The sequence below is a fragment of the Chiloscyllium plagiosum genome, unplaced genomic scaffold (genome assembly GCF_037043375.1).
Source record: "Chiloscyllium plagiosum isolate Xiang-an unplaced genomic scaffold, Cpla_swu_hap1 HiC_scaffold_9, whole genome shotgun sequence".
Taxonomy (NCBI): domain Eukaryota; kingdom Metazoa; phylum Chordata; class Chondrichthyes; order Orectolobiformes; family Hemiscylliidae; genus Chiloscyllium; species Chiloscyllium plagiosum.
In genome coordinates this window covers 56,480,962-56,501,290 of record NW_028270147.1, presented here as the reverse complement: position 1 = coordinate 56,501,290, position 20,329 = coordinate 56,480,962, and the positions used below count along the sequence as shown (strand labels likewise).

At 39.6% G+C, this 20,329-nt stretch overlaps 1 protein-coding gene across 1 annotated transcript in view; it reads right to left on the bottom strand.

Annotated features, from left to right (window-relative positions):
• The window catches only part of efcab14 (EF-hand calcium binding domain 14), a 100,987-nt gene that overhangs the window by 12,582 nt on the left and 68,076 nt on the right, over positions 1 to 20,329 (bottom strand). The window contains exon 9 of the mRNA XM_043699330.2: positions 3,200 to 3,334. Coding sequence (XP_043555265.1) covers positions 3,200 to 3,334 — 135 coding nt within the window. The remainder of the gene's footprint in view (positions 1 to 3,199; positions 3,335 to 20,329) is intronic.

Here is a 20,329-nt window from a genome sequence, read left to right as displayed (position 1 = left end):
TTTTCTACCACCCTTTTTTCCTTGATACTCCGTATTGGAATTGCCTCCGGAAATTTGGTATTCACATCCATTATGGTTACCAAGTACTAGTTCCCACTTTTAGTTCTCGGGAGGGGACCTACACAATCAATTATAACCCACATGAAAGGGTCTTCAAATGCAAGAATCGGCAACAAAGGTGATGGTTTTAATACCACTTGTGGCTTACCTATCATTTGGCACGTATGACACGGATGGCAAAAGTTAACCACATCCCTGTGCATTCCAGGCCAATAAAAATGTTTTTGTACCTTAGCCTGAGTCTTTTGTACCCCTAAGTGACCTCCTACAGGTGCTACCCGTAACACTTCCTGTCTGTATGCTACCGGCAACACAGTCTGGTGCACTTGGGCCCATTTCTCCTCTGTACTAACCTGCCGTGGTCTCCATTTCAGTTTTAGGATTTTACCTTTCAGATAATAATCCTCCGGAATAATTGCTGCCTCTGTTTCAGAGTACGCATCCACATATATATCTTTTATTCTCTTAGCCTTTCAGGACTAAGCACTTCTGGCTGACCCTCTGCCTGTTCAGGTTTTTTTCTTCACCATTATCTCAAACAGGGTATCTGCTAATTGAACCTCAACTCCTTCAACTTTTTCTTTACTTTTTGCTTAGTGCTGTGACTTATGATAGTGGGACCTGGTTACCATACAGTCTGGGAAAATATACCAGGATATTTCTGTTTAACTCTTCAGTTTCTTGGTCTTCCTTGGTTTTCTCCAAAATAAGGGGTATCACTTCCACCTTGGATCCTGCCAAATCATTCCAATGACAAACTGAATTCCTGGAACTGACACTTTGTCAATCGCTCCCATGTAACTTCTCCAGTCTTAAGTTGGCACTCCAACCTGATCTTACATACAGGAATGCTAAATTTCTGTCCATTTATCCTACAAATTGCCACACTCTCAGTAACATATGAGAAAGACTTCATGTTCGCTCATCTCTTAATATCAGCGATTGGTTAGATCCTGTATTTCTTAAAATTATAACTTCTTGCCCTTCTCCCCCTGTTCTTTCCGAGTAAACTTTACCCAAAGAGGCAAATTCTTTGTAGAGATCAGGTACCAACCCCATACCCAGCCCCTGCCTAGGCTGTGCACTCTCCTGTAGTTCCTCGGCTGTGGATGGGGTCTCCTCTACTATCTTCACTAATGCCACTGGCTTAGCTTCTTTTACCACATCTTTTCCTACAGCACCTTTCTTTAACAACCAGCACTGTGACTTTATGTGTCCCACTTTCTGGCTGTGAAAACATCTTTTCCCAGTGCCCTTCTGAAATCACCAGCACTGTAATTTTCTATGTCCCACGCTATTATAGTGAAAACACCGGAGGCATTTCTCCTCCTGTCCACCCTCTTGGGCTTCTTTAACCTGTGATAAAAATCTTACCAGTGTGCTCGACTCCTGGTTTCATAATGTAGGACCTCCCTTTCTCTCAACTTCAATCCCTCACAGGACGACATTTTGGTCGGAAGCTTGTCTTATGCAACAAGGTGTACTCGCCCGCTAATTCTGCTGCCCTTCTCACTTCCTGAATTTTCTCTTCCTCCACATCTTACCATCTCTGGAAGTGAGTTTTTAAACTCCTCCAGCAGAATAATCTCTCTTCGAGCCTCAAATGTCCTATTTTCAAAGCACGCACCCATCGATCAAAATGACTATGTTTAATTCTTTCAAACTCAATGTAAACCTGACCTGGTTCCTTCTTTGTGTTTCTGAACTGCTGTCTATATGCCTCTGGTACCAATTCATAAGCACTTAAAATAGCCTGTTTAACCCCTTGATAATCTCTTGACACCTCATCTGACAGCGCAGCAAATACCTCACTAGCTCAGCCTACCAGTTTAATCTGAACTAGCATTACCCATAAATCCTTGGACCACTCCATTTGCCTAGCCATTTTTTCAAATGAAATAAAGAAGGCTTCAACATCTTTCTCATCAAAATATGGCAGAATTTTGACATATTTATCACTACCTATTCATGCTGTATTATTTTCTGACTGCACATTGCAGCAAGGCTGTGAGAACAGAGTAAAAATGTCAGAGTAAATTAACAAGGATGTCACAGGAATGGAGAATTTCACACGAGGCAAGATTCTATAATCTACCACAGAATCAGAAAGCAAGGCACAGAAACAGACCAATGACCCACTTGCTCTAGGACTGAATCAGGGTAAAGCAATTCTATCATAATTCATATAGATTTATAGAAATGCACAGCATGGAAATAGACCCTTCGAAGATTTACAAGGATGTTGCCAGCGTTGGAGGATTTGAGCTATAGGGAGAGGCTGAACAGCCTGGGACTGTTTTCCCTGGAGCGTCGGAGGCTGAGGAGTAACCTTATAGAGGTTTACAAAATTATGAGAGGCATGGATAGGATAAATAGTCTTTTTCCCTGGGTTAGGGGAGTCCAGAACTAGAGGGCATAGGTTTAGTTTGAGAGGGGAAAGATATAGAAGAGACCTAAGGGGCAACTTTTCTATGCAGAGAGTGGCACGTGTATGGAATGAGATGCCAGAGGAAGTGGTGGAGGCTGGTACAATTGCAACATTTAAAAGGCATTTAAGTAGGCACTCTCACTCGTAAGAGAAGCAAACTTTACAACTGGACGGCATGGTGGCTCACTGGTTAGCACTGTTGCCTCAGCACCAAGGACCTGCGTTTGATTCCAGCCTTGGGCCACTGTGTGGAGTTTGCACATTCTCTCAGTGTCTGTGTGGGTTTCCTCCCACAGTCCAAAGATGTGCAGGTTAGGTGAATTGGCCATGCTAAAATGTCCCATAGTGTTCAGCAGTGCGTAGGTTAGGTTCATTAGTCAGGGGACATATAGGGTAATGGGTCTGGTTGGGATACTCTTCGAAGGTGCAGTGTGGACTTGTTGGGCTGAGGGGCCTGTTTCCACACTGTAGGAATTCTAATTCTACAATAATCAACAGATTGGTAGATTAACATAATTTAAATATTGTCCTGTATCTGGGTGAATTGAATCATTATGTAGACAATATGCAAACACTTCGGCAAACAGCTCTAGAGATCATTGATTCTGTATGATCACATCAACTGATACCTCTAAATGTGCATTTAAATTGACATAAAACTTACATCAAATATCACAGCTCGATATCAAGTAAGAATGATATACAACTCACCTTTCAAATTGCTAATTCCAGGTGAAGAAAGATGTTTTAATTTGACATTCCTTTTACTGTTTTTTTTAGGTCCTGCTTTTACTGGAAGTGTGGAAGACAATACAGGTTTCATTGTGGTAACTGAACTTGTATTACCTGTAGAACAAAAGCAGCATTACAAACAGTTCTTTTTTTGTAACTCAAGTCTTCAGGCCTGCGGGGACAAGTTACAGTCTAGAGCATGGAAATGGGCCATTCTACTCACCTGATCCATGAGTACTTATAACTCACAATCTAAATGACCTCTACTCATCCTGCCTTTATATCTCTCTACACTCTTCCTCCCTTGTGTATGCATCAAAGCTTCCGTAAATTTGTTTTCACAATTTTTTGCCTCACCATGCTGTGTGAAGAAATTCCTCAAACTCTTTCTGATCTGCCAATTGTTGCCTTTTACATATAGCAATTTGCTCTACACTCACAAAATAAGTGAAAACAGTTTGCTCATTCATACCCTATTCAGGTCCAACACAACTTTAAAGATTTCATTTTAAGGACCAGATGTTGGCAACACTGGACAATTCAATTTCCAGAGTGAAACTTGGCTCCATAGCAAAGATAAAACTGATGGTCTATTTGTTTATCATGGCGCTCAGAACAGAACATATTCAAGTGCCAATATAATCCAACAAAAGGACATTCACGATACATGAATTCTTTTGCACTATATAAAAGCACTTAAATACAGATTTAAGCATCTTAACATCAACATCACCCTGTTTCACTTTAAGGCTCCATGTTCAGTGGGTAAAGCTGCACTTTGGTTCCACGCTAGCAAAATTCTGCATTCCCTCAATGTGAGTTCTTTGGTCAATGTACCATTCCTTAACCCTTAGGCCACTAACATAGCTCACTTATTTTGTGATGTGGATTCCTAAAACTCCTCTTCCACGCAGTCCTGTGTTCCTGGATTTTTTTCACTTGCTAACATTAAGCCATTCAGGATTATTTTTCTCCTTCCTTGAGATTTTGGAGACTGTAGAACTACACTGCAGCTGGTACAGGGTTCTTGTCTCTGAATGATACTGAAAAAAATTCCTCCCACTCACCAACCTTCTGGATGGTTACGTTTTACTTTCTAAAAAGAGGAGCTTTTGCTTTTGTGTCATAGGGTGCCTTATTAGAGCAACACAGATTTTTTTCCCCCTTTTTCCTGGGTTTCTGAAGTACAGAATAACTAAAGTTTTTTTTAAAACAAAGACTTCAATAAATACACATATAGCCTAGAAATCCAGTATCAGCACCAGAATACAAAATATAAAATAGTTTTAATTTATGTTTTCTTCCCTTCTTAACACAACATAGAAATGTAAATCAAAAGTTATATATGGTTTTGTCTACTTTAAAATCTTAAGTTTCCAAGCCATAAGAAAATAAATACTCATCAAATCACAGTCTCTTCTCCAAAAATATAAAATTACATTTCATTGAAGTAAAATGTCTAAGCATAACATAGGCTTTATGTTAATGGGAAATAGACACTTTAAGAAGTCTGGGGTATATTTTTTAATCTACTAGGTAATATTCATTTAGTTTATTTTAGTAAAAGTCATGACATCCTTTTGTGATTTCTCTATATCAGTTACTTGGAAATCTCTCTTTTCCATTGTTACCGGCTTCAAAGGACTCAATTTCCCGATCTTGTTACTCATCTATTCCATATCATTACTTATACACAGTTGCCTTGTTTCTCCGAACAAAATAAGATATCCCTCATACTTGAACTTCAGTTGCAATTGATCCTACTCTTCGCATGTTGTGCTTTAGAAATTGCTGCCATCTGCCCCCCATCAATCCAGTTTGAGTAACAAAGTTGGACAATGTACGTGAGGCCATTTATGATGGTCAGCAATGATGATCCAAATAAAGCTCCTTGAGATACATCACTTCCTAATTTCTGCCTTTCTCTTAACTTCCACTGTTTTTTTTAAACCATCTTTGCAATCTATTATGTTGCCTGGCCTCTGATTTCACAAATTTTGATCACTAGGAGTTCCCTATTTGACACCTTATTGTAAGTCTGTGCTTAACACATCCATTGTGTTGCTTTCATCTTATGATGAAATGATCCCTGCAGTATAATGTATCCAGAGACTTCAGAGGAAATTTTTAGATTTGTACCTCTAAGTATTTATGATGTTTCTCTTTTGGAGTTTCAATCATAACCATAAAGCTGCACATAAATATCGTATAATCTTGTTATCCTGATGAACTGTCAGTAAAATTGCAACTGGATATTCTGACGCTAAAGGAAAGATAATTTAGCATTTTAATTGAATCTAGTTTGCATGAAAAATATTTCTCCTTTTACATCTGAATTAGGTTCTAGTATTCTAAAAATCAGGTTTTATTTTACTATCAATGTATAGAGAGAACGTAGGGAAATAGATGGTGACATCTTGAAAAATGTCCATATTACAGAAGAGGAAGTGCTGGATGTCTTGAAATGCATAAAGATGGATACATCCCCAGGACCTGATCAGGTGTATACTAGAACTCTGCGGGAAGCTAGGGAGGTGATTGCTGGGCCCTTTGCCGAGATATTTGTATCATCTATAGTCACAGGTGAGGTGCCAGAAGACTGGGGGTTGGCTAACGTGATACCACTATTTAAGAAAGGTGGTAAGGAAAAGCCAGGGAACCATAGACTGGTGAGCTTGACATTGGTGGTGGGCAAGTTGTTGGAGGGAATCTTGAGGCACAGGATGTACATGTATTTGGAAAGGCAAGGATTGATTAGGGATAGTCAACATGACTGTGTGGGGGAAATCATGTCTCACAAACTTCACAGAGTTTCTTCAACAAGAAAGAGTATTTATGAAGACAGAGTTGTAGACATGATCTCAATGGTCTTCAGTCAGGCATCTGACAAGATTCCCCACGGGAGACTGGTTAGCAAGGTTAGATCTCATGGAATACAGAGGGAACTAGCCATTTGGACACAGAACTGGCTCAAAGGTAGAAGACAGATGGTTGTTTTTCAGGTGGAGGGTTGTTTTTTCAGACTGGAGGCCTGTGTGCAGTGGCGTGCCACAAGGATCGGTGCTGGATCCATTACTTTACGTCATTTATTTTAATGATTTGGAAGTGAGCAAAAGAAGTATACTTAGTAAGTTTGCAGATGACACAAAAATTGGAAGCACAGTGGACAGTGAAGAAGGTTACCTCAAATTACAACCGGATCTTGATCAGATGGGCCAATGGGCCGAGAAGTGCCAGATGGAGTTTAATTCAGATAAATGCCAGGTGCTGCATTTTGGGAAAGCAAATCTTAGCAGGACTTATACACTTAATGGTAAGTCCTGGGGAGTGTTGCTGAACAAAGAGACCTTGGAGTGCAGGTTCATAGATCCTTGAAAGTGGTGTCACAGGTAGACAGGATAGTGAAGGTGGTGTATGGTATGCTTGCCTTTATTGGTCAGAGTATTGAGTACAGGTGTTGGGAGGTCATGTTGCGGCTGTATAGGACATTGGTTAAGCCACTGTTGGAATATTGCGTGCAATTCTGGTCTCCTTCCGATCAAAAAGATGTTGTGAAACTTGAAAGGGTTCAGAAAAGATTTATAGGGATGCTGCCACTTTTGGAGGATTTGAGCTATAGGCTATATAGGCTGGGGCTGTTTTACCTGGAGTGTCGGAGGCTGAGGGGTGACCTTATAAAATCATGAGGGGCATAGTTAGGGTAAATAGACAAAGTCTTTTCCCTGGGGTTGGAGAGTCCAGAACGAGAAAGCATAGATTTGGGGTGAGAAGGGAAAAATGTAAAAGAGATCTACGGGGCAACATTTTCATGCAGAGGGTGGTACGTGTATGGCATGAACTGCAAGAGGAAGTGGTGGAGACTAGCACAATTGCAACATTTAAAAAGACATCTGGATGGGTATATGAATAGGAAGGCTTTAGAGAGATATGGGCCGGGGGCCGGGGGAGGGGAGTCAAGTGAGGCTAGATTAGGTTGGGATAGCTGATCGGCATAGAATGGTCTATTTCCATGCTGTACATATATATGATTCTATATCTGCAAAAGGAACTACAGGTCGTTCTACTACAACATGCGTTTCATCAATGCAAATTGGCTGTAACACGACTGACCAATACAGGACGCTGGTTCGAAAACAAACTTTTAAAGTGTATGTTGGCTTTAACACAATTGCATTGCCAACACTAAGTGCTACTTTTACTGCGTGATTTTTATATAGTCAAACATCGCATGATAGAAGATTTGACTGTATTCATAAATACATAACCATGGACCTCAAGGAAAATCAGTGAAGAAAATCCACAACCATAGTCCTTACCCTCTAGCAGAAACAAGTCACTGAAGTCAAGTGAACCGACTTAATCCTCACAAAAGAGGGAAGGAAAGAAACATGAAAATTTACAACTGAACAATGCACACAAATGTAAATTAAAATAAGAACAATTTTGCATGTATTTTTCAAACCTAAATCAAATATTGAGAAGAGTCTGTTCTTAAACATTCACTCAGTTTCCTCTTAATAGAGATGCTGCCTGATCTGCTGTATATTTGTTGTGTGGATTCCAAAATCTAATCACTCCTCCTTCATTACAGCTTACGAGATAGATTTGTCAAAGTAATTGCAGTGTAAATTGAGCTAAGCACACTGATGAGATGGATAGCTTTTTGAACAGTGAAGGAATTAAGGGTTATAGTGAGAGGGCAGGTAAGGCCATGAAAAGATCAGCCACGATCTTATTGAATGGCAGAGCAGGCTCGAAGACCTACTCCTGCTCCTGGTTCTTGCGCTCCTATGTTACATCCTTTTCAAGCAAAGTGTCCCAACCCCAAACGTCCAATTCTAGCTTTGAGCATGCCCAATATTAATCCTTTAACTACCAGCAGTTGTGTGTTCAGAGCTCTGGAATTTCCTCCCCAAAACCTCTCTACCTACCTTTTTTGAGACACTCCTTAAAATTTCCCTCTTTGACCAGTTCTCTCACACACCTTAGTACCTCTTCATAGTTTAGTGTCAAATTTTGTTTGTGGTATCTTGGGATGATTCACCTTGTTAAAGAAGCTATAAAAGTTGCTATTGCTAAAAGCACAGAATTACTGAATTAGTTCAGTTGTTCAAACGATAATCAGTTTAATTGCAATGTTGTTTTCCTGTCAGTTTTTATTTATTTGTGCAACTTTTCCTTTTACCCTTGAATGTATTTGTTCACTTGAAGTTTGTATTAAACTTCAGTGTCTTCTGCCTTTTTCTCGTTACGCATTTCAAGATCAATTTTCCAAAGTTGCATATCAGCATCTGGTTAAATTGAGGATTTCAGTTTGACAATTTATTCTCTCTACCATTTTTTTTGCCATTAATGCTGTTAGTCAATAGGAAATTCAAATCAATAGCAACAATTGTTGTAATATTTTAACCACAATCCAACCTATTCCTAAAAAACTTTCCATTCCTCAGACTGCAAATGCAAAATCATCACACCAGAACAAAAATGCTTAGCCCAAAATGGGTGGAAGAAATTTTCCATACGCAATCAGCATTTTGAATCTAAGTAGCCATAAGAAGCAGATCATTCCTTCAGAATACATTTCGATGAACAAATCCAATTGTCTTTCTATTCTGGATAGATGAACCAAGGTAGACGGAATGATTTTCTGTGTTTACCTTGTTCCCTCTTTCTCATTGAACATCTAAATTCAAGAACTTGGGGAATTACAGAAAAAAAACATGTATTCTATCACCATCCAACTCCACAAAATGTGTCAAAGCATCATTTTAGGGAATGGAACACAGCATGCTACCCTAAGTGTTAACAAATTCATTACACTTTACTTGTTTCAGTCTATTTGCTTTTAAGTATTTTTAAAATCTACGTGGGAACACATTATTACACTTCTGTGGAAGGTGGGTCTACCACTGCACCGCAACAGCATTCATGCTTGCTTTTATATGCAGCTGATTCCTACCTGATGAACCCGTCTGCACTGACAGTATAAATGGCTTAATCAATCCTACATGCTTTCAAAACCTATCAGCTATGAACGTTCCATGTCTTATTTTCAAACATCACCTGCTCTCAATTTAATTAAAGATCAATCTTATAATCTCAGGTTCTGTCATCTGACTCTTGTTATATAGACACCTTTAACCTTAAATTGGTCACATCACTTTACAAAGGATTCAGCTGGGTTCTTTAATTAACCTAGTTGTTCCTTTTCCAAACAAGCTTTTCTTTTGAATGTCAATTGTATGTTCTTTCCTTAAACTAATGTCAATAACAAGGAGGAATCAGTATGCAATTTTCTCATTGCTTAATTGACATTGTATTCTCTTCTAAATAGGGCTTTTATTTCACCCGTATTGAATAGCTGCATTTGTCCATCCTTATACTAGACAGTACAAATGTATGGATGACCAATCCTCATCACTTAATAATACCAGTTCCTTGGGAGACAAGAAAAAAAAAGTTAAGTATTTCAGGAAAGGCACTAGAAAATTAACAAGATTTTACAAGCCATAATTGCACATTACACAAATTCCCTTAAAAAAGGTCCCCTCTGAATATATCCAACATCCATGAAGAACCATTTATTCAGCAGTTGTATTCTTTAAAGTATTTTGTCTGCTAAACCTACTGAATACTCCCGAAAACTATAACATTCTCTATTTCTACTGCCTCACTAGATAGGCTATTCTACTCATTCACTGCCTGTTGTTATGAAATCAGGTCTTAACTGAACATATTTCTGCTAAATGGGACACATGCACGTGCCTGATACCAGACTGAAGCAAATGTTCTATCTGATCTCAACTCAGACTCTGAGAAGAAGAGATAAAACAGTGATGTACTAAAAGAATCCTTGAAAATAAATTCAAACATCGCTGTTGACTCATGGAAGTCCCTGGCATGTGAATAAAATACTCCTGAAATCACTGAATTTCAGTAGATTGGAAATCCATTAATGTGACAAACCTATTGTCAGGGAAAGGGAGACAGGAAGAGGAAAGCAGGAAGCAATAGGTTAATTGCCCTAATACCTGTTGTTGGGAAAATGCTAGAGCTCATTATTAAGGACGTTTAGAAACGTTTAACATAATCAAAAGAGAGGTTAGGCCTTTATTCACTAATGTTTAGAAGATTTGCAGCTATCTTACTGAAATATGTAAGATGCTGAGGAGATTTGATAGGGTGGATGCTGCTAAGATGTTTGCACTCAGAGTCTCAAACAAGGGTACATAGTTACAGATAAGGGGCCACTCGTTTTAAAGTGAGATGCAGAGCATTTTTTTCTCTCAGAGGGTAGTGAATACCTGGAATTTGAGAGAGCTGTAGAGGCTAGATCACTTAAAGTATGTAAAAGGAGATCGATAGTTTAAAAATATTGGGGAGTTGAGCGTTATGCCGAGCTGACATGAAAAAAGTGAGGAGGCAGTTCAGCCGTGATCTTGATGAATGGCAAAGTACACGTGAGGAGTCAAATGGCCTACTCCTCTCCTACTTCTCATGTTATTTGTGTTCTTAATGCTATAGAAATACTCCTCCCTCACCTGAGGCAGTAAGCCTCAGGTTAAACCAACATCTCTAATGATAGTACAGTCCAATGATCTGGAAGGACTGCATTGACTTTTAACTTTTTAACTTCAAAGTTAACTGGACTGAAGTTTAATAAATCCTTTAGATCAGATAAGCTTCATCTCAGTGCATTGAATAATATGGCTAGAAGGATAGTGGATACATTGGTAGTTACCTTTCAAAGTTCTGCAGATTTTTTTTAAAGAGAAAAGGACAAAATAGAAATTTGCAGACCTTTTAGTTTGACAGAGTTCGGAGAATGGTAACATCCATAATAAAGTGTGTGATAGCTTCATATTCAGCACAGACATGGTGGGCCGAATGGCTTGTTCTTGTGTTGTACTATTCTATGTTCTGGATCCAGACATTTAGAAATGAATGGTAAAAATAGACAGACTTAATGTGGATTAATGAAAGGGAAATAACGTGTGATAAATTTTGAGGATATTACTTTAGCTTTGATAAAGAACTAACAGTAGATGTGGTAATATTTACACTTTTGGAAGACTTTTGATAAGGTCCCACGCTGCAAGTTAGTAAATAAAATTAGAATACTTGTGATTGGAGGAAATATAGTTGCTTGAATTGAGAACTGTTTAACAGCCAGAAAGCAGAAAATAACAATACATGGATTATTCTCAAGCCTCAACTAGTGGAATGCTGTGATAATCAGTGCTAGGTTCAGAGTTACTCACAGTCTATGTAAATTTTTTACATGTGGGGGTCAATTGTAGTATTTATAAATTTGCTGACAGCACCAAAGTGGATGGGAACACAGGTTGAGGCTTCAAGATAACCTGAAAAATGTGTTGCTGGAAAAGCGCAGATCAGGTAGCATCAAAGGAGCAGGAGAATCGACATTTCGGGCATAAGCCCTTCTTCAGGAATGAGGAGGGTGTGCCAAGAAGGCTAAGATAAAAGGTAAGGAGGAGGGGCGTTGGGAATGCGACAGGTGGAAGGAGGTTAAGATGAGGGTGATACGCCGGAGAGGGGGTGGGGGCGGAGAGGTCGGGAAGAAGATTGCAGGTCAAGAAGGCAGTGCTGAGTCCGAGGGTTGGGACTGAAATAAGGTGGCGGGAGGGGAAATGAGAAAGCTGGAGAAATCTGCATTCAAGATAACCTGCACAGGCTAAGTGAATGGGCTAGGACATATTCAAATTGTATTCCATCTGACAAGAAAATCAAAGGTATAATATTTTTCAAATGCTGAGGAATTGGCAGCACAGGCGTCCAAAGGGATACAGAAGGATATCTCTGCTTATGAATCACACAAAGCTAGTGTGCAGGTGCAGCAAGCAATTTGGAGGGCATATGGCATGTTGGCCTATACTGCAAGAGGAATTGAGTACAGAAGGAAAGATGCCTTGCTGCAGTTGTTTAGTGGAGAAAGTGAGGACTGCAGATGCTGGAGATCAGAGCTGAAAATGTGTTGCTGAAAATGTGTTCCTGAAGGGCTAATGCCCGAAACGTCGATTCTCCTGTTCCTTGGATGCTGCCTGACCTGCTGCGCTTTTCCAGCAACACATTTTCAGCTCTGCAGTTGTTTAGTGCCTTAATGAGACCTCATCTTGAATGTTCTGTAGTTTTCACTCCCTTACCTAATTTTATCCTTTTTGTTATCATGGAGGGAATCCAATGGAAGTTCATTGGATTTATCCATGGGGTGGCAAGATTGGATTGTTTTACAAAAAGAGATTGAAGTAACTTTGACCTGCATTTTCTAGAGTTTTGAAGAACAAGAGTAACCTCATTGCAACTTATTAAATTTTTTCAGTGAGTGGCAAGGTGGACGTAGATAAGATACATCCCCAAGTGGTCAGTCCAAAAACAGTGGACTTTGATCTCAGGACATAGGGTAGATCATTTAAGACTGAGATCTTTACAGTTCTCTCCATTATTGAGGATGCTTAAGACAGAAATGAATAGATTTCTGGAGACTAATGACAAAGGAATATGGAGGCAATGAAGGCAAATAATGAGGTAGATAGTCATTTGTACAGCACGGAAATAGACCCTTCGGAACAACCCATCCATGCCAACCAGATATTCTAAAATAATCTAATCCCTTTTGCCTGCATTTGGTCCATATCCAGCTAAACCCTTCCTATTCATGTAACCATCCAGACACCTTTTAAATGTTGTATCAGCCGCTGCCATTTCCTCTGGCAGCTTCTTTTATACACACACACACATCCCCTGCATGAAAAGTTGTCTCTTAGGGCCATTTTGTAACTTTCCCCCTCACCTTAAATCTACGCCCTCTAGCTGTGGACTCTCACATCCCAGGGAAAAGACCTTGTTTATTTACTCTATCCATACCTCATAAACCTCTACAAGGTCACCCCCAGCCTCTTCATCCTCTCCCTAAACTCAAACCATTCAACTCCAGCAACATCCTGGTCAATCTTTTCTGCACCCTTTCAAATTTCACAACATCGTTCCTATAGCAGGGAAACCCAAATTGAACACAATGTTCCAAAAACAACCTAACCAATGTCCTGTACAGCTGCAACATGACATCCCAATTCCTATAAAGGCAAGTGTAGCAAATGCCTTCCTCACTAGCCTTTCTGCCTGTAACTCCACCCCTCTTCATTCAGCAACAGTCCCCAGGCACCTACCATTAGGTGTATAAGTCCTGCCTTACCAATATGGAATACCTCACAATTATCTAAATTAAACTTCAGAATCAGTCATGATACAATTAAATGGCAAAGCAAATCTGACGAGTTAAATGGTTTTCTTCTGCTTCTATGCTCGTAATTGGTAATTCAGTGATCCAGTGCAAATTTTAGATCTATCAAAGTAAAAATGCACCAGCTAAGAGCAGAGTAACCTAAGTGTGATCACATTCCTTTTCACTGAAATCTCCAATACCTTTCTGGAATAATTTTCATGCCAAATTAATTATGCAAAATGCAAATACCACTTATAAGACTGAAAGTCTTTAAGTTTGAATATTTACAATAACCTTCCAAACAAAACAAGTATTGATGATGAAAGATGCAGTGATCTAAGATCAAAATTTTCAATTATAATGCATTTTAAGCCAACTAACTTCTTTTTGATTAGACCAAATGTCTATCGATTTGTCTTAAGTTATCAGGCTATGTACCAATCAGCCATCCGTCTTCTAAACTCCAGTGGAAACAAGCCTATCCTATCTATTCTTCTATTAACTTCCTCAGAATCAGCTTCATTATATTTGCATCCTTCCTTAAATAAGGAGATCAAAACTATATACAGTCTTCAAGATATGGTCTGAAGCTATGGGCAATCAGGCTGTAGAATGGGTGTTCACTGTCTCAAACTCAAGTCCAAGAAGTTCAACAATGTTCTGTTGCCATGCTTCTAGCTGAACATGTGATTTATTTGGCACAGTTAAAAGCAAGGTCTCACCTCAGTGCTCATCTTCCTTACTGTCAGTTATGATGTTACACAAATACAGAGTTGAACCAGCATCAACCTCTCAGGCACCTCCGTCTTTGGTATCAGACAGTCAAAACCAGTGCCAAGTGAAATTAGTTTGAGGGTCTCTGCAGCTTTATCCAAGCTCCCTGAGGGGTGCTCAAGAATAGGGAGTGTGTCTTCGGTCCTATGGGGCCCATGTTTCTCAAATAACGCAGCACTTCATGTGTTTACTGAGGCACACACATGCACATTAGAAAAAGAAATTAAATTAAATACACATACATTAAAAGAATAAAACCAAGGATTAGATTTGGTTAGGCAAATATCTTTTCTGTTCAACCAGGACATGTAGTAAATAGGCATACACACTCAAAATAAAGCACAAAGAAACCAGGTTTGAAGCTTCTCAGTGAAGTGGAAGCCATAATGATCTTAGAATCAAAATTGCATTTGGACTTTCAAAAAAAAACTTCAACTTGTCCACATTGTTTATGCTCATGGAATAAAAGGGACAGTGGCAGCCAGGTACAAGATCGGCGGAGTGACAGGAAATTGAGTAGTGCTGAACATCATCTTTTGGACCAGAGGAAAGCATACTTTGATGCTTTCTAGAAGTTAGCGCAAGGACCATTACCTTTATTGATTTATTGTAGTCAATACTGAAGTCACAGATCACACCTCTGCCAGATCTGTGCAAGAGTAGTTTAGTCAATCCCACTCTCTGGCCATTTCTCTATTATCTTGCAATTTAAACTGCCAGACACCCAACTATTACATCAGTCTGTGTGCTTTCAAATTCTGTGAATATCCTCCTCGTATTGCCATATTTCCATAATTGAATTTGCACCCTAGACACCAAAGTCCAAGTGATTAATACAGATCAACAAAGACCATGGTCCTCACACCAACATGTGGGAAACACCAAAATACATTCTCCTTCAGTCCAAAGCAAATGTTCAACTCTACTCAGCTTCCACTCACTCAGCAAATTTTGTATCGTGCTGCCACTGTTCTTTTTATTCCATGGACTTGAACAATGCTGACAAGTCCAAATCTTTTGAAAGCCCATATGCAAAACATCAACCATATTACCTATCAACTTGTTCTACTGTCACATCAAAATGTCAATCAGATTAATTAAACATAATTTGCTCATATGAGCCCAGTTGATGGGATGATAAACATATATACTATATTATCATTCAAGAATTTCAATCTGAAAGTATTGGTAATATTGATTTTCGTTCAGTTTTGTGAGTGACTTTTTTTTAAAAAAAGAGGCTATAAAGTAATTTGGAACAGTGAATTAAAAACATTATTCCCAAGAAAGCATCTGATCCAAGTTAAATACCTTACTTAGAAAACTGTGGAATTAACTACTGAATATTTACAAAGTTCAGTCACAGAAAGACAGACAGACAGAAATCAGAATCAGGCTCATGTTCAAAGGAACAGGTTCATAGCAGCCAAAAGACAGGGTAGTTAGTACAAGCATCTAGAGTGAGAATTTATTTGGTAGAAATCTCCAAGTTGTGAGAATTTTCAAGACGACTCCAGATTATAGAACTAAAAGAAACCCAAACTGATAGGACTGGAAAGAAGCTTCTAGTCCATAAAAACTAGAAACCATTAATTCAGCAAGAAATCTTAAAATTAAAACAAAAGTGATATTTTACCAGGATTAAATATCTATGAAGGATATTGTTGGGAAAAAGTTTGAATCGGTTTTGCTGTTCAGACCGTTCCATAGTTTTTTTTTCCCTCTGTAATAAACTTGTGCCTTCTGTTAAAAGAATACTGGCAGTCTTGTGAGTATATTTAGTGACTAGCTACTATGATAAGCAAGCTGTAAAAAATAAATCTGATTATCTATCAAGTTGGGTTTCACATTGGGAACACAACTCTTAGAGAAACTCAAAGCTCATGGAGGGATCAACCCATCTCTCCTTTACAGCTCCTTTTTCAGTTGGCATAGTGATCACTGGAGGATTGTTTGTCCTCTAAAAATTTTCAGAGCAAGCACATGGGTTTTCTGTACACTAAGTTTCCAACTGCTTTGGCTTCTGAGATTGACTTCTTCAGGACATATTTTTTTATCAACCTTGATCTGTTGGAGACTGCTAAATTAATAGATTCTGGATAAGTATAGAAGGATTGGAATACTACTAATGTAACAGCTCTATACAGCCCTGGTTAAACCACACTTGGAAAAATTGTGTTCAGTTCTGGTTGCCTCATTATAGAAAGGATGTGGAAACTTTAGAGAGCGTACAGAGGAGATTTGTCAGGATACTGCCTGGACTGAAAGGCACATCTTATGAAGAAAGGTTGAAGGAGCTGAGCTTTTCTTAGTGGAGTGAAGAAGTATGAGAAGGTGACTTGATAGAGGTGGACATGATGATGAGAGGCATAGATAGAGTGAATAGTCAAGAGACTTTTTCCCAGAGTAGAAATGGCTATCACAAGGGGGCATAATTTGAAGAAGACCAGAGGAAGGTTTAGGGGAGTTTTGAGGTCAATTGGTTTTACAGAGTTGTGGGTGCGGGGAATGCACTGCCAGTGGTGATGGTAGAGTCAGATACATTAAGAACATTTAAGAAACTCTTGGATAGGCACATGAAAGACAGTAAAATGAAGGGTATGTAGGTTAGTTCGATCTTACAGTAGGATAAAAGGTCAGCACTCCAAGGGCCAAAGGGCTAGTACTTTGCTGTACTCTGTTCTACATAACACCCCTATTTAAAAAAAGGGAGGCAAAAAACAGGTTGATAGGCCGATTAGCCGAATAGGTATTATTGACAAAACGTTGGAATCAATTAAGCAAGTAATAGCAGTGTATTTGGAAAATCATAAACTACTCAAGCAGAGCTTGGCTTCATGAAAAGAAAATCATGTCTGACTAGCATTACAGTTTTTCAAGGAAGTCTCAACCAGCGTTGAAAGGGGAGAACCAGTAGATGTGTGGTGTTGGGACTACTAAAAGGTGTTTCACAAGGTACCTTACAAAAGGTAAAGTTAAGAGGCCATGGGGTTCGGCATGAAACAGCAAGTGGGCATAAGAGGTTCTTTTGTAGGTTAGCAACCTTTAACCAGTGGGAGTCCATAGGAATCAGTGTTGGGACTTCAACTCTTTCCAACGTATATGAAATACTTGGAGGAAGGAAGCAGATGTACTGTAACTAAATTTGCAGATGACAAAAATAGGTGGAAAGGCAAGTTGCAAGATGGGTACAAATAGTTTAGAGGGGTTGATTGATTAAGTGAACAAAAAGATGGCAGTTGGAGTGTAATGTGGGAAAGTGAAAAGTTATTCATTTTGGAACTGAAAACAAAACTGCAGAAAGCTACAACACAAGGCAACCGGGGATTCTTGTGCACAGAACATAGAGCAAGAACAGTCGCACAAGATAATTACAAAGGTTAATGGAATGCTGGCCCTTATTTGAAGGGGCAGGGAAATTTTGTAACTGTCCAAACTGCCAGTGAGACAATATCTGGAACACAAACTAGTTTTGTTCCCTTATTTAAGGAAAGATATCACTTCATTTGAGGCAGTTCAGAGAATGCTGATTAGGATGGTATGAACTGTCCATAAGCCAAGGCTAAACAGGTTAGGATTCAGAAGAGTTGATTCTGTTGAAACATAGAGGATTCTTAAAGGGTTTGACATGATAAATGTTGGGAGGATGTCTCCCTTCAGGGGAATGTCTAGGTCCAGATGGCATAGTCTCAGAATAAAATGGGAATTTCTTCTCTCAGAGGGTTAAGTATCTTTGAAACACCTTTCTACAGAGACCTGTGGAGGCCAGAGTCCTTGTCTATATTTAAGCCTGAGATACATAGATTTTTGATCAGGGAGGGGAATGAAGAGTTTTGAGGAAAGGGCAGTAAAGTGGATTGAAGAATGTGAAATCAGCCATGATCCCATTGAATGGTGGAGCGGGATAGAACGGGGTACTTGTGTTCCGATTTCTTAAAAACTTATGGTCTTACAGCACCTTTTGTTCCGACTAAACCTGCACATACTGCCTGGCCTTCTGGATGGCTTTGTCTTTCTGTGAACTGGACTTGTATTACGAGGCAACAGCAATTTTTTCTTCTTTCTTCTACCCATGTTTTGAATGTGCACGGAACTGCTCATCTCCAGAACTACTCAAAGGCTCTAAACCGCCATGAAAAAGTGCATCTGTCAACACCTGAGCACCACTGTCAACAATTCTGAAACTTTATCACATTGCCCTTATCTAATATTTATCAAACGTTGTTCTTTGATTCATCCACATTTGTCCAAGCAGCTATTGTATCCTAACTATTTCTGGAAGCTTTTCTATCATTCAGGTTAAACTGATTGGTTAGCAATTACTGGGTTCATCCTTAAAAAACAGTTTAAACATCTGTAATCCAATAGTCCTACCATCCAAGGAGGATGAAAACATTATTGCTAGATGTAGTTTGCTTGCTGAGCTGGAAGGTTCGTTTTCAGATGTTTCTTCACCATAGTAGGTAACATCATCAGCGAGCCTTTGGACGAAGCATTGGTGGCATGGTGGGTTTGTATTTACATGCTTAGGTTTCCTTGGGTTGATGATATAATTCCCTGTAGCAGTGTCATTCCCTGTGGTGGCATCATTTCCTGTTCTTTTTCTCAGGGGGTGGTAAATGGGATCCATTACCACCCGCCCTCCCCCAAGAAAAACAGGAAATGACATCACCACAGAAAATGACATCACCAATTCAAGGAAATCTAAACACACAAAGAAAAAGCAGGCCATGCCACTAGTACTTCATTCGGTGGCTCACCGATGATATTACCTCGTATGGTGATGAAACGTCTGAAAATGAACCTTCCAGCTCAGCGAGCAAACCTACATCCAGAACCTCAACCTGAGCTACAATTCTTCTTAAAAGCATGGTGCTATTACTTCTTCAATTTCTATCTTCACTTCTCTCAGCATTCTTTGGTGCACCCCAACCAGTCTTGGTGGCTTACCAAAGTAATATAGCCAGCCAGATATATCAGAAATATACACATAGACAAAGAAGAAACCATGGTCTCATTCGATGTAACGGCACTGTTCACCTCTATCGACAAAACTCTAGCCAGAGAAACAATAGCCAACCTGCTGGACATACAGAACAGACAACAGGATGGTGAACCTATCAACAAAGACGGCATACTCAAACTACTGGACCCGTGCCTCACAACACACTTCACATTCAACAACCAAATATACGAACAAATCAACGGCACACCCACGGGCTCACCCATCTCTGGACTCATAGCAGAAGTGGTAATGCAAAGATTAGAACAAACAGTCTTACTGCAAATTCAACCCAAACTCTGGGTCAGATATGTGGATGACACTTTTCTAATCATTAAAAACACAGAAACAGAGAACACACACCGGATCATCAACGCCACACTCACAGGAATCCGATTCACTAGAGAGGAAGAAAAGGACAACCAACTCCCATTCCTAGACGTGATGGTACAGAGAACACCGAACGGAGAATTCACTACAAAGGTATACAGAAAAGCCACACACACAGACCAAGTCCTGAACTACGAAAGCAACCACCCAACACACACAAAAGAAGTTGCATCAAGGCACTATTCAAAAGGGCCACAACACACTGCAGCACACCAGAACTGCAAAAAGAGGAACACCACCTCTACAATGTATTCGCCAAAAACAGATACCCGCGAAATTTCATCAACAGATGCCTAAGGGAAAGACAACGGAACAAAGACATGCCGCAATCCAAAGGACTAGCCGCACTACCATCCATCAAGAGCATTTCCGAACAGACAGCCAGACTACTGCGACCACTAGGACTTATAACAGCACACAAACCAACAGCCACTCTCAGACAACAACTCACCAGAATGAAGGACCCGATATCCAGCATGAGCAAAACCAATGTAGTGTACAAAATCCCATGCAAGGACTGCACAAAACACTACATAGGACTAACAGGAAGACAGCTAACGATCCATATCCATGAACACCAACTAGCCACAAAACTACACGACCAGCTATCCTTAGTAGCCACACACGCAGATGACAAGCAACATGAATTCAACTGGGACAACACTACTATTATAGACAAGCCAAACAGAGAACAGCCAGG